A 15,334-nucleotide genomic window follows, 5' to 3' on the forward strand; every position below is an offset into this window, starting at 1 on the left:
ACTTTTACCAGCTTTGCAATGAAATCGTCGCTTTCTAACTTTTGGGGGAATACGTGCAGGTGACCAAGAATGACCCTTTTGCTCTCCTACTGTGTGTTGCAGGCGTGTATGTACCACCTGGTGCAGGGATAGGCACTGGACCAGGAACTGGATTCTTTCCAGGTAACAAAGGCTCCTAAGTCTGCTGGGATAGTTTAGAATAATAAACTACCCCAGCCGCAACTCATTGCTGCTAAACCATGTTGCTGCAGTTCAGACATTTTACTACGCTGACGCATACATATTAAAAAACGAACTTAATAAAGCATGAAAGTGAACCAAAGGTTCAGTTAAATGTAATATAGAAATATAGCTTAATGGAAATGATTTGGCAATGTTAAATATGGTCCTGCAAAACCACAAAAACTCATTTTTCCCTCTCATGATATACGGCTTACAATTAAACTAAACCAGTACGCTTTCCAGGACTGATAACTGAACTGGCCACACATCGTGACATCTGTTTGTACTTGACATTTTTTATATCTCGCACCACCCAATAGTAAAAGCTATATGGATTTAAAAGTTCTGAAAGCCCCCCCCCACTAACAAACATAAATTATTCACAAACAAGATTTGTTTTACTCAGAAGATTACAAACAAAAGTGAAGGCGGTTATGAGGTTCTGTGATGTTCTTTAAAGTGGAAGTCAACCCAAACATTTTTTTTTTCAAGATTATGTTCTATGCAGGCCCACTAGTTGAAACAAGGCATTTTGATAAATATTGCGTTTGTGGAATAAGAGTTAATCCACCCGTTTTTAGACATCTCTGGGGGCGGCCATTTTGTTACTTCTGTCGACTGAAAATGACATCACAGTTGCTCAGGGCTCAGGTAACAACCAATTATGGCTGACTTGATTTCTGAAGCCGAACCGTGATTGGTTGTTGTCTGAGCCCTGAGCAACTGTGATGTCATTTTCAGTCGACAGAAGTGACAAAATGGCCACCCCCTGAGATGGCTAAAAAGGGGTGGATTTTGCTGCTTAACTCATATTCCACAAAAGAGAATATTAATCAGAATGCCGTGTTTCAACTAACGGGCCTGCACAGAACATATTCTTGAAAAAAAAAAAAATGATTGGGTTGACTTCACTTTAAAGAGCTTTGCCCTCCATCGAGCTAATGCCATTGCTTGAGACGGAGCTTGGTTTTGAACCCACAACAGTAAATAAAAGAGATGTGATGAGAAAAAGACAAGCATACCCACATCGACCAAAACTCAGCTTCAATTAGGTCAACTCTGAAGAAACAAATTATGACCCACTACAAGCAGAGAACAATGATTTTGAAAGACTGAACCATATGCATAGATTTCTCAAAAATACAATTTCAGAATAACGACATGGTGACAAAGATATTGTCAGCAATACTGATCAGAGAGTGGTCGGTCTCTGTTTAACCTTAGGTGGGTATGGAGGTGGAGGGCAAGGCGGCGGCCCAGGAGGTCTGGTGCCAGGAGGCGTCGGCCAGACTGGATTTGGTACCGCAGGACTCGGAGCAGGTAGGAAAATCATTCAGCAAAAATCTGCTGCCAGTGCTCAAGTCAAAGTCAATGCCAATTCTATTCGTCTTAAACCAATTGAATCCTTAGTGCTTCACTCTGCAAAGTTGTTTTGTAAATAAACATGTGGGACAAAGTATAACCTCCGATTCTTTATTTAACTCTTTGTAGGACAAGGCGGGAAAGGACCAAAACCAGGTAAGATTAAACAATTCAAACATATTGGAGCAAAGGTACACCAACAGCCACAATATTAGGGACACTGGCACAATCCCATGACATTCAATACATTCTTACTGTGTTAGCAATTCTTAACTTCCTTCGTATTTGTGAAAATGTCCCCCCCCCCCCCCCTCCTCCTTTCTTATATTATGTGTACTTTATTTAGCTCCGTTAAGAAGTCAAACTATTAAAATTTCCCTCACAGTATGATTCAGGGCAGGTCTAGAACACTTAACACTATAACGATAAACATAGTAAAATAAATATCTTTCCAAGTGTGTTAATTAAAATGACTTTCTTAAACTCATAAAAAAAAAAAAAAATTGTTTTTGACTCTCATTAGGTCATGCGCGGTTGCCTTATATTGGATCTGGTACATACATGTGTTTGTTTCAAGAGTGGTGGTGGGATTTTAATATTTGTTCTGATCCTGTACTTTGGTCGGGTGGGAGTTGTCTTCGAGGAGTTGTCACCAAGCTGCCCTTATCAGCCAATGTTGCAGGTTTACATTAGCTTGACAAACTATGGGCATCTTGATTAGGTGAGGCTTTACATAGATCGCACCGCTGCTCTACATCTCTGTTGCATCAGTGAGTGATGATTAGTGGCGTATAAGCGAACATCCACGCCTGCTGAACAATGGCGCGGCGGGACCGACGGTGTTTTTTCACCATCGGACCCTCACAATATCTGGAAACCTCCAAGTTGAAATTTGCCACGGCCCTTTTCTCCATGACTGTACGATAAATATTTTCCATTGCTGTATTTTTGTCTACACTTCACCGGCAGCTTTCGCGACTTTTGGCCATCGTTTGATTTCCGCAAGCACTTGCTGATACAATCTGAGCATACCTCTATGTGTTCGGACAGATAAGGAAGCAAGCAAATGTCGTCGTGGCCTGATAACAGAATCGGCTGCCCTCACCCGAGATTGGCAGGGCAGCCACTTTGTGTAAATGACCTCATTTCCAGTGCTGTGTTGCGCGGAAGTTGATTTTGGCAGGGATTATTTGGAAGGTATTGACCAAGACTTTTCGTACATGTAGGTCATGCTGCTGTCACTACAATGTGCATGACAATTATAATGCATATTCTCTTAAGAAATAAAACGACTGTACCTTTAGAGCTTTTCAGAACACTGCTCCCAGTGCTCTTCCATATTAGGAAGCATTTACTTCCGATTTTATGTTATTTTACAAGATCTAAGGTGAGATCACAACCGCAAAAGCAGTGACGTGCAAACGATGTCATGGCATTGGCAGAAGATCATAATATTTAAAGCGAAAGTCAACCCAAACATATTTTTTTTTAAAAATATGTTCAATGCGGGGCCACTGGTTGAAACAAGGCAATATGATTAATATGAAATATGAGTTAAGCAGCAAAATCCACCCGTTTTTAGTCATCTAAGGGAGCGGTCATTTTGTCACTTCCGTCGACTGAAAATGACATCACAGTTGCTCAGGGCTCGGATAACAACCAATCATAGCTCAGCTTCAGAAAACAGGTGAGCCGTGATTGATGACCCCTGAGGCTCTCAAAATGGCCGCCCCCTGAGCTAGCTAAAAACCTGTGGATTTCTCATATTCCACAAATGCAATATTAATCAGAATGCTGTGTTTAGACTACTGGGCCTGCATAGAACATATTCTTCAAAAAATATGTTTGGGTTGACTTCCCCTCTTTAATAAATATCCATACACTTTGATTTTACTGTCACAAAAAAAGATTCTTTATCGAAGACATTGCGTCATAGGTTGCTTGCTGCTATGCCTCATGAGGAGAAAAAAAGAAGACATCGGGAACAAAGTGTACCCACATTTGTAATTAAGAGAGAACAATGTGTTATTTACACCGTACTGCAGTTGAGCGAGACACTATACCAAAATTGTCCATTGGTGTGATTGTTTGTTTGCCGACAGTATGCGCCCTGCGAAGGGCTGGCAACCACTCCAAAGTTAGCCGGAATAGGCTTCAGTTCACCTGTGATCGTAATGAGAATAACCGGCGTAGCAAATGGATGGTTCATGGGTGGATAATGTGACACCCGCAATTGCTTGTCATTGTAGCTGAGTAGTTGCTCTTAGTCTTTGGCATTCGATAGCAATTTTTCAACTCTTGCAATTCCTGTGGGGATTCTTCTGGTTCTTTCAAGAGTTGCCGGCGTCGTCGAAAACATTTGCAATCAGCGAGGACGCACTGACGTACTGTACCTGTGCACACTGAGAAACGCTCCGATCATTCTTTTGTTGAAGCCCAGGAGTGACGCTGCATTCCACTGGCAAGCTCCTTGTTTGACCTGGACTATTATGCAGGGCAACAGCTGGTGAAATGAGTCGCGGGACTATAGTGAATTTTAGCGCAGCTCATGCAAAACCTTGCATGCGTCACACTAATAGTGACGTATCCCGTTCTGACAACGCTCTGAACCTAGGAAAAAAAATCTTCTTTTGATGAGCGGCAACTGCACGCCATCATCTTTTCTGTGTTTTTTCATAGATGGATTCAATCCTTCATGCTGTGATTGCCCCAAATAGGCATTTACAGCTTTCTGTGTCTTTCAAGGAGTGAAGCGGGGTAATAGGATTAACTTTTTGTGACCCTTATTATGGAAGAAGGAGCAAGACATGCTAAAAAGTGATTGGGAAAGAAGAGGAATATACACCAGAAATTGCATGACGCAATCAGACTCACTTTCAATGGAAGACTCTAGTGTTATCAACTGTCACCTCGAATCAAGCTTAAAGCGAAAATCAACCCAAACATATTTTTTTTTCTCGAGAATATGTTCCCAGCAGGGCGGCACGGTGGTCGACTGGTTAGCAAGTCTGCCTCACAGTTCAGAGGTCGTGGGTTCGATCCCGGCTCCGGCCACCCTGTGTGGAGTTTGCATGTTCTCCCCGTGCCTGCGTGGGTTTCCTCCGGGTACTCCGGTTTCCTCCCACATTCCAAAAACATGCATGGTAAGTTGATTGGACTGTCTAAATTGCCCCTGGGTGTGATTGTGAGTGCGGATGTTTGTCTCTGTGTGCCCTGCGATTGGCTGGCAACCAATTCAGGGTGTCCCCCGCCTACTGCCCAAAGACAGCTGGGATAGGCTCCAGCACGCCCGCGACCCTTGTGAGGATAAGCGGTATGGATAATGAATGAATGAATGTTCCCAGCAGGCCCACTAGTTGAAACACGGCGTTCTGATTAAAATTGCGTTTGGGGAATATGAGTTAAGCCGCAAAATCCACCCCTTTTTAGCCATCTCAGGGGGCGGCCATTTTGTTACTTCTGTCAACTGAAGATGACATCACAGTTGCTCAGGGCTCAGATAACGACCAATCATAGCTCAGCTTCAGAAAATAAATGAGCCGTGATTGGTCGTTACCTGAGCCCTGAGCAACTGTGATGTCATTTTCAGTCGACAGAAGTGACAAAATGGCCGCCTCCAGAGATGGCTAAAAAGGGGTGAATTAAATCTTATTCCACAAAAGCAATATTTATCAGAATGCCTTGTTTCAACTACTGGGCTTGCATGGAACATATTCTTGAAAAAAAAAATGTTTGTCTTTGATGCAATTTGTCAGATTTTTTTTTACAGCAGTTCACATTTCTGACAATTCTGAATGTTAAAACTATGTAGTGCCGTGATATTGGTCGGTTTTCGAACTTCTGGTTCCCAAGCCATTTTTCTAGAGTAAAACACTATGACCTACTGTGATTTACATTTGCCCTTACAGTTTGCCTGTGGTTTTCTGTCTCTGATATCTATAACATGTGACAATTCATCATAGTTAGAAAGGCAGCATGACTTTTAAGAATTTCTTGGTGTGAATGCTGGCTAACGCAACGAAATGTCACAAAACATCAGGTCAAAAATGATGTTGAGTTGTTACATCTGGAAGCTGTTTTGTTTCAGACTTCCCTGCTGAGTTCATACTGTAGTCGGCAGAAATTATATATAGTCACCACCACTGTTGGGTATACCTGCAATAACCTTTTTGACAGTAAAATATGATGCAAATGAGCTGCAGATTTTTTGGGGCAATTTACTTTTACTTAATGTCTTTGTTGCATTCCCAAAAATTGTCGTAGCAATCAATTTCAAGATTAGAAAAATATTGTCATGATAGTCCGAACTGCAATATCCTTTTAAATTAAGATGATAGATACCACTGGTCATTGTAGTATGTCAGTGGGAGGGAGGGCAGCCTGCATTAAAAGTCAAAAGCTGCAGCATCACTTTGGACAGCCAGTTTCCACACTTTGCTTTGTTCCAAAACATTATGTGTCAGTTTGAATTATACAACTATCCTCAAATCATTTCTTTAGTGAAATTTGGATTGAGCCTTGTGAGTGCAGTTCTGTGATTTGTGGCCCAGAGCACCTGTTTCAATTACCGCTCATCGCTGGCTCGTGTCAGAATAATTTCTTGAAGAAAGAAAGAAATATGACGATGCATTTTTGATTGCTAAACTAGCACAGGAATAGCAGAGAAATGGAAGGTAGCCTGAAAGCAAAAGCAAGGATAATGAGAAGTGGCAAGGACAGGAAGATATATATATGTATATATATGTATATGTATATATGTGTATATATATGTATATGTATATATGTGTATATGTATATATATATATATATATATATATATATATATATATATATATATATATATATATATATATATACATATATACATACACAGTATATAGTTTTGGATCTCATTTCCTTGACCAGGTATAATTACACCAAATGACATGGCCAGTATGTAGATCACATTCATTCCTACCCCAAACACAAAATGACAGACCGCTAGAGAAGAGATACAGAATGTTGCGCAGGATGTGAGTCCCCATGAATATTTTCCATTAATTCAGCTCAGACCTGTACGCATGTGAATGCGTCTGTCTGACAGCTTATGTTGCCTAAATATCTTCTCGATCCCCGCAGACCTCAGAATTTGTCAGCACATCTGCTCATACGGACACATCAATCATGAATACGTTGAGGACATAAAGCAGGCCGAGTTCTAGGATCTGAATTTAGCCGCGCTGAGCCACTAATTCGAATGTCAAGCATGTGCTGTGTGTGAATTAGAGTTGGAATGTTCATTTGTCTGGATGTGCACTGTGACTGGCTGGCGGACTTGCGCCACTTGCCAAAAGCCAGCTGTGAAAGGCTCCAGTTCACCAGTGACCCAAATGAGGATAAATGTTTCAGAAAATGGATGGATGCTCAAATACAGTTCAGAAAATTGAAACTGAAAATGCATGTATTGCCCATAAAGTGCTCAGAGTCTACACCACCCAAACACGTTGTTTTACCGTATTTTCCGGACTATAAGCCGCATCTTTGTATAAGCCGCACCCACTCTGTTTTTTTAAAAACAATGAAAAAAAACATATATAAGCTGCACCTTTATATATGCCACACCTATCTATTTACTGCATTTACACAACAATTTTGAACTGTAAATGTACATTTATGTACCTGAACAGATTCTTTGGTAACAGTGCCTTTTAACACGGCAGCAACTTTACTAATTAAAACGGAACAGAACCAAGAGAAAATAAACAGTACTTATCTTCATTTCAATGCCCGCTGCCACTGCAGTTTGTCAGTTAACGTCCTTTTATTGCTCTATTTCCGCATACCACCCAATGCAACGCCTAGTGCTTAACTGGTGCATAGCGCCCTCGCCTGTTGAACTCCTCCACCTGCAGTCACATCCTGTTAATGGCAATTGTATTGTATTGTATTGTATTGTAATTCCGGTTAAAGGGCCCATAGCGGTGGAAGAAAAATCCACAGAATAGCCGCGCCTTTATATAAACCGCACGGTTCAAAACCTTGGAAAAAAGTAGCGGCTTATAGTCCGGAAAATACAGCATTTAAAAATGGTTTGCAGCAGCGGCTAAATCACAAAGCCAGTCACTGTCCAAATATTTTGCCGTTTGTCAGGTCCCCGAAAACAGCATTCAGTCAGCACACACACACACACACACACACACACACACACACACACACACACACATACAACAGCTTTTTTATTCTTACTGCAAAATTTGTTTCCTAAAAGGTTTTCTTGGGTGATGTAAGCAGATTTTCTTAGCATCTCCATAATCTTACCCAATATTCCCAAGAAGTATTGTAATTGAAAAGCAATGAAAGTTAAGTTGTGGCTTTTATTAGTTTTTGTTTGTGTCTAATCAGTTTTGCATGCTACGCGCCTCGGTCTCAGCCTGATGTACGCTGTGTGTGAGTTGATGAGCCATCCCTTGGCAAAGTCAAGCCAATCTTCCAGCTTTTGTTTTCCAGTAAGTCTGGAGTATGAACCACTGTCCTTGTCCATCTGGCAATATTGTCCCTGGGTTGTTTGGACACAGATGGAGTCTCTCACTCTCTCTCTCTCTCTCTCTCTCGCTCTCTCTAACCAGCTGAGCTCCCCAGTCAAAACTATTGGACCTTTTGATTTTTTTAATGAGTGTTGTGAACTACAAAGGCAAATGCAAATTAAGACAAATATTTACAGTTGGCAAAAATGTACACAAAATCATTCGATTCTGGCCGAGGTTTCCATCGGCCGTGGCAACAAATAACATACCTCAGTCGCACATTGTTACACATGGGCTCTGTTGGCCATGTTTCTGCAACATCTCCAACACAAATTCTATTGCTCTAATTTGTAGTAATTTTTCTCTTTTGCTAACAGGAGGTGCTGGCCTGTTAAAATTGCAATAATGGCCCTCTCTATGTTTTTTTGTTAAATAAGTCAATAACCTCCTTATGATATTGAAAAAATACAGTCCGCAAGGGGTCATCGGTAGTAAAGTGGTTCACACAGCTATTTTTGTGCAGCTGGCATCAGATTTGTTTGTACTTGGCGCACCATTTTATAAATGTCCAACAATTGACTGCTGAACAAGTCCAAATTGTTGCTACGGAGAAGGGACGGGTGGATTGAGTCTCTGCTGGGACGGCTGACCCCAAAACTCCCAGCGCTCACATTAGCCACTCAACTGTCTCCATAGATTCCTCAACTTGTATAAGGTCCTCAATTATACAGGTTGACAGGTTTAGGATCTTTTAACCTTCTGCAGCCTATCAAGGTGTCATAGTCTTTCAACACAACAAGCCACCATTTGTCAGGATTCCTGTTTTTTTTTTTGTCAGTCCCATGACATAATGCATCCTTTTTCAAATTCTTTCACTTAATATTCTCTTGCCAATGATTGCAGCAGTGACACGCAACAGATGGCTGCGCTGTGCTCCGCAACCTTTCCTATGACGGAAGAACTTGGAGAATGCTTTGGGAGCCCGTGCATCCAGCGTCACTGTTTCAATGTGCATGTCAGCAGCCGACCTGTCCGGCATCGGTCTCCTTCCTCAACCCTGACTTGTCAGAAAAGTATTCGGTGCAATGGCGGTCAGATGCACATGTGGACCATCTGGGAGAGGAAACACTCTTGGTCCAAGTGTACATAGCATGCCTTCAGGCTTTGCGTTTTGACATGAGTTCTAACCCGATTCATAGTTTTGTACAATTAATCTTTTCTGGGCTGGCTGCTCGGATCTGTGATGTTTCTCCTCACATGTTCCATAATCTAATGCTTGCAATGTGTTTTTGCCGGCTCCGAATGCCTTTTGTTGAACATGCTGCAGGTTTGTGTGCCAAGCCCAAATGGTTGATGAGCACTGAATTGTAGATACTCCTCAGACATGTTCAGGGGCTCAGAGTTGGCAGAGCAGATGGGACATTCCTTCAAAGTGGATAAAGAGTAGCAGATCCTCTCAGTTCTAACAAAAAGCAGCAAAGGGCCGAACTCTCTGGTGTGGTTGAAAGCGTACGGTCTGCCGCTGTCGGGCTTCGTATGACTTGAAGTGTAAACAATGACATCATTGACTCAATGGATAATGGCGTAATGCGAGGTTTACAAATGAGTAGAGTTTCAAATCTAAACAGGAACAACAACTGTCACCACAGATGGAACGGCGACATTGCTGAGTGGAAAATAAAGTTCCTGTTTTGTAGACAAGTGTTTTCCAACCTTATGGAGCCAAGCCACCCGTTTTATTGTTGCGAAATCTCATGGCGCGCCACCAAACGGAAATGTCACACAAAGTATGAATACTGAGAACGATGATCTCAATTTACTCACAAATGGACTTACTCATTTGAGAAATATATATATATAAGTGTAACAATTACTTGACAAGTATTGGATTACCCACGAAATCAATAATTGTTTTTGATAATCAATGAATCGTTAAATTTTAACCCCAAATTGACCAAATCCTCAACGTTTCCAGCGTGTCAACAGTAAATATTCTCCCATTTCTGTAGTCCTTCATGAAAGCAGAGTGATTATCTTTGTGTCCAACTAAAACATTTGCTTTTACTTTGAAAAGAAATGATCGATCGATATGCTTTCCTGTTTTCCGACATATTAACAACCAAACCAGTAATTGGATCAGAATTGATTTACGGTTGTGCAATTTCTGCACCGTCAACTTAAAATAATTTCTTGTTTTTAAATTAACCCATTAAGGCCTAAAGCGCCTGTCTCAACAGCTCCCCAAAACCGTCGGTCGCCTTTGAATTACCCTTGAAATCCTGAAGTTCTCCCAGGAGCTTTAGCAGAGAAGCTCTGACTTCCCTCTCCCCAACCAATTCTTGCAGCTCTTTCAGTGGAATCCCAAGGCGTTTTCAGACCACTAGGGTAGAGGTTTCCCAGAGGCATCCTAATCAGATGCCCGAGCCACCTCATCTGCCTCTTCTTAAGTCCCTCCCAAATGACTGAGCCGGGACACCCTGTGGAGGAAACTCATTTTAGCCGCTTGTATCCGAGACTCTCCACCCTTTTCCGACTGAGGCTCCACGGTCTCATATTTTGGAGGTGCCGATTTTCAGCCCAACCGCTTCACACGTGGCTCCAGTGAGAGTTGGAGATCGTGGGTTGATGAAGCCAACCGTACCACATCATGCAACGCTGGGGCCGTTTGATCATGACTCGTTGCCAGAAATGTTTTTTAATGAATCATAGACATTATTCCTGACAGAATTATTGCTCGAGTCACGTGTGCGCTGTAAGTGCTGCGTATGTGGCTCAGTCAAAGTGCGGATGTTTGTTGTGGGAAGTGAGTTTTTCCCAACGTGTGTAAGAAGTAGCAGCACTTAGCAATGACCTCAAGTGTATTAGTCATAATATTCCCCCCGTTTTAATGTTTTGGCATGCAAGGCAACAGAGAGAACAGTTACATTTGGAAGTTCTAAAGACAGACAGACTAACAAACAGCTCCACAAAATAAACCATTTTGCCGAGGTAATTAAGGCAGAGCACGAATACATTTTACGTAAAGCTGTTTGCAGAGTCGTTACTCAGGCAGCAGCACAGTAGCACGACTTGCAACGAGAAACTTTCACACTTACTCTTCAGATGAAGCCATTGGAAAGTTTTGCTAATTTCCTGCATTAGTGAGATGTCTCTTACTCACATCTTGGCGATTTTTCTTTGTTTTACATGCAAGTATTCAAATCTTTTTCACACATAGACACGTTAATTCCCAAACGAAGTCGTGCACTCGTCCTGTAAATAGTTTTGTGTACAGTTTTTTTTTTTTTCAACAATTGTAACGTGTACTAAAATATCTGCAGTGTGATAATTGCTCAACACAGAGTTGTGTCATAGGAAGAAAAAATGTATAGGATGGGGAAGTAGCTCTGCCCATGACATAACATGGTGAAAGGTGGGTTAATAGGTTCAAACCTCTCTGCAGACCGAAATGATTGAAATTAAGACTGCTGCCAATGGTTTTTCTGTAATCCACCCAACAAACAAACAAACAAAACCAGCAACAATCAAAGCAATATTTCTCCTCTACATGTATGTACTGTTTTTCAACTGAGGGTGGGAACCCAAAATGTTTATCGGGTTGCCAATTCCAGCGATCCGTTTTCCATAGGACTTGTCCCCGTTAGCGTCAATCCACAAAGCGTCAATCCACCCGGTTTGTACTGTAGGCAACAATGCGACGCGGGATTCTGGTTAAGGTTATCCATTTTAAGATACAGAAAAACTTGAACGTAGTAATGAAGCAGACTATCCGTCATCCTCGTGTGCTGTCAGAGGCCGAACGCTCTCGTTGATTTCTGAATACAGCCCATAATCGGCGGCTCGGTATTTATTCTTCATTTTGGCTTTTAAAAGTTACATTTATTCAATATATTGTATTTAGGTACATTCCAGGAGTGCTGAACTGTAAAAAAGTTTGGGAAAATCAAATTGCTCATTTATGAGCCTAATTGCCACTAGAAGACAACTCTGAGGAGAACTGGGCCACATCAGAACCATTTCTATCAGGAGGAAGTCACTTAAGACAACAAATAGTTTGACTGATCACTTTTGGAAGCCGTCATTGATAGTGTCATGACTCCATGGAAACATTCAATGAAAAACAATAGGAGGCATTCTGCCCAAGTCAGCAAGCTCACACCATTAAAGTGGAAGTCAACCCAAACATATTTTTTCCCAGAATATATTCTATGCAGGCCCACTAGTTGAAACAAGGCACTCTTGGTTGTGGAATTTGAGTTAAACAGCAAAATGTACCCACTTTTAGCTACCTCGGGGTCGGCCATTTTGTCACTTCTGTCGACTTAAGATGACATCACAGTTGCTCAGGGCTCAGGGAACGACCAATCACGGCTCAGCTTCAGAAAACAGGTGAGCTGCGATTGGTCGTTCACTGACCCCTGAGAAGTTGTGATGTCATTTTCAGTCAACAGAAGTGACAAAATGGCCGCCCCCTGAGATGGCTAAAACGGGTGGATTTCTCATATTCCACCAACGCCATATCAATCCGAATGCCTTGTTTCAACTAGTGGGCCTCCATAGGACATATTCTGGAAAAAAATCAGTTTGGGTTGCCTTCTACTTTAAGTAAAGGAGAGGCATTATGTGCAGTAGAGTGTGAACATATAATTAATTCAACACGTACGCGACCTTGCATCTCACAACTGGGTGCTGATAAGTGACAGCACAGGGAACCTGGAAGTGGCAAGGACAATTGGAGGTCACGGGAGAAGGGAGGAGAGAGAATGCAAGGGAAGTGTCGGCGTATCCGCTTGTGTCTCACGCAATGTGGAATTACTACAGCACCTCACATCACTCTGCTTTTATCCAGCTCGCCCTGCGTCACCTCACAAAAATGCTATCTATCCACCAACTTGGAAGCCGCACAGCGTGATAATTTGATACTGATAAAAATCGTGTGTGATGACTGCGAAGGACATAATGGTAGGCTTACTTTATAAAGTGGAAATGTATTTGGGGCCATCGCCCAAGAATCGATCCCACTCGTCAATCCAAGAAAAATGCCGATTCTTCGGGGAATTCGTCAACTCTTTGAAGACGAGGTTAGCGGGAAGATTTTTCCGTCACATTACAGAAAGCGCAGCGCTGTGCATTGCCAAAGCACGTCCCCGCATTCTGCGCACCTTTTGGTGTTAATGATGTCATGGTTAGCGCAAGCAAGTATGCGGTATGTGTCATACTTCTCGCTTTTGCACTTTAACACCGGTTTCGACACGAGATGACAGGAGGAAAGTAGCACGAGTTCAAATGGTGTCTGTCTGCTTTTCTGCAAGCTAACAGAGCAAAGACAAAGAAGGAAAAAAGAAAAAAAAAACGCATCGACAATATCTCCGAGACACCTCAGGGGTCCGTCCTCCGCTCTGCTACGTTCGGTGGTTAAAGTAGAGAGCAAGAACGGAAGAGATGTGAAGCGGTGAATGAATTCACCCGTCCCTCACTTATATTTGGCTCCCCCTTATCGATGCCATTAACACCTCGTGTCTGCTCTACGTAAACTCGTAGAAAGTGCTGTGGGGGAAACGGGAAAAAAAATAAGGTTGAAAAACAGAGCGAACAAGCGATGGAGGGAGAGTGAGGAGCGAAGACAGTGTTTTGATTAATGGCTTTTGTATCCCTCGGTTCTCAAACGAGATTGTCTGACCTCGCCCCAATGGAGAATGAGCGAGGTGTTTGAGGAGTGAGATTGAAACCAGAGATTTCTGTTCACACTGGCTCATATCCACCGCTCGGGCTGAGAACACGGCTTGGTGACTGAGACTCTTAGCCACATTGTCTGGCCAGTGTCAAGTCTCATAGCGGCAACAAAGATTTACATTTCTTTCTCCTTTCATATGTTCCCTTGAAATACTCCATCGTAACTTATAAGGTACAACAGCGGCTTGTCACGGGCACGGCACTTATAAAGGCACTTCTTTTGAAACGTGACTTTTTTGACTTGGTCACGTAGCTGTACCTTGTAGGCTCTGGAAACGGTACGAAGAGCAAAACCTTGCCCTCTGGACTCTCGGTTTTGAGAGTGTCCATCCATCCATCTTTCCATCCATCCATCCATCCATCCATCCGTAATACTGCATCCATCACTCATTTTTTTAAGGATAAGAACAATCTACTAAAATCAGGACGTTTTGTTTGTGTGCGTTTTTGGATCAAAACAATCCACGATAACACTGAGCTGTAAAAATGCCTGACGACAGTGTTATCCGCATACCAGTATTCTCATTATCTTTACCGAAAATGTATTTGGAATGCTCGACTCTGCATATATTCCGATAAGAGATTAGATTAGACATTGATTCGAGTACCGGGAGTAATTTGTCTCCGCTGGTTTGATGTTTGTGTCCAAAATGCAGTTGTCGTATAAATACGTTTCTTGGATTGGATCTTTGACCTTTTGTTGAGATGTTCTGTTCATTTTCCAAATACAGCAGAGATGGTCCCACGGGTTCCCTGCTTTGCCTAGAGCAGATCACATAGAAATGATGGACACAAGACAGCGGGTATACAGGAATCCTTCAATTTGTCAGAATTTAAATAAATACTGGGAAAGGAAATTGATGATTCTGCACGTTTTGTGTAAGTTGATGCCCTGCTGGAGTACATGTCCAACACAAATATGGTTGTTTAGGCTCACAACTTGTTGTAAATATGGCCAAACAGACCTCTTGTTCAAAACCCAACTCCTACAAATATAAAGCATATGATGAAGCCATCAAATCTTTTTTTTTTTTTTTCCCACAGTGTCCTCTGTGACCCCTAAAATGAATTGCATCCACTTTAACATACCTATGTGGCATCCCCCAAGCTGCCCAGAGACACGAGAGATCATATTTGCATGTTATCTGGTCAATCAGCATTCACATGCAGTTTCTAAGGGAATAAGTATTGTTTCATTTGGACTTATTTTCTGTATTTTCTCACTGTCAAGTAAAGTCCCAACATTGTCTGCAAGCGCTTTATGCCGACAGCCTGGAACTCATGGTCAGTCATATCATTTTGGACTCACTTCTGTGTGTCTGCATCTCATCTTGTGATCTCAAACCAGAGCGAGGTCTCTGACGCAGATGCGTCCTGACCCTGAGCGCCATCGGCGGAGACAGGCTACCTCTTACACATGTGAAAACAAGTGGGCCACGTGACGATTTGTTTTTCGTCCTACTCATCTGTGACATGAAAAACACCCCTGTTTCATCCCTCTTTGCCGTAGCGTA

At 42.2% G+C, this 15,334-nt stretch overlaps 1 protein-coding gene across 11 annotated transcripts in view; it reads left to right on the plus strand.

The window, feature by feature from the left end:
• elna (elastin a) overlaps window positions 1-15,334 on the plus strand; it is a 74,956-nt gene that overhangs the window by 34,860 nt on the left and 24,762 nt on the right. For 10 of the 11 annotated variants that reach the window (XM_086035069.1, XM_086035070.1, XM_086035068.1 and 7 more), the window contains 3 exons: window positions 103-162; window positions 1,447-1,542; window positions 1,714-1,740. In XM_086035069.1, the coding sequence (XP_085891195.1) occupies window positions 103-162; window positions 1,447-1,542; window positions 1,714-1,740 (183 nt within the window). Of the gene's footprint in view, window positions 1-102; window positions 163-1,446; window positions 1,543-1,704; window positions 1,741-15,334 lie in introns of all 11 variants that reach the window. The other variant, XM_086035079.1, reaches the window with a different exon arrangement.

The sequence above is a fragment of the Filicampus tigris genome, chromosome 7 (genome assembly GCF_054856515.1).
Source record: "Filicampus tigris isolate MCC_2025a chromosome 7, RoL_Ftig_1.0, whole genome shotgun sequence".
Classification (NCBI taxonomy): Eukaryota; Metazoa; Chordata; class Actinopteri; order Syngnathiformes; family Syngnathidae; genus Filicampus; species Filicampus tigris.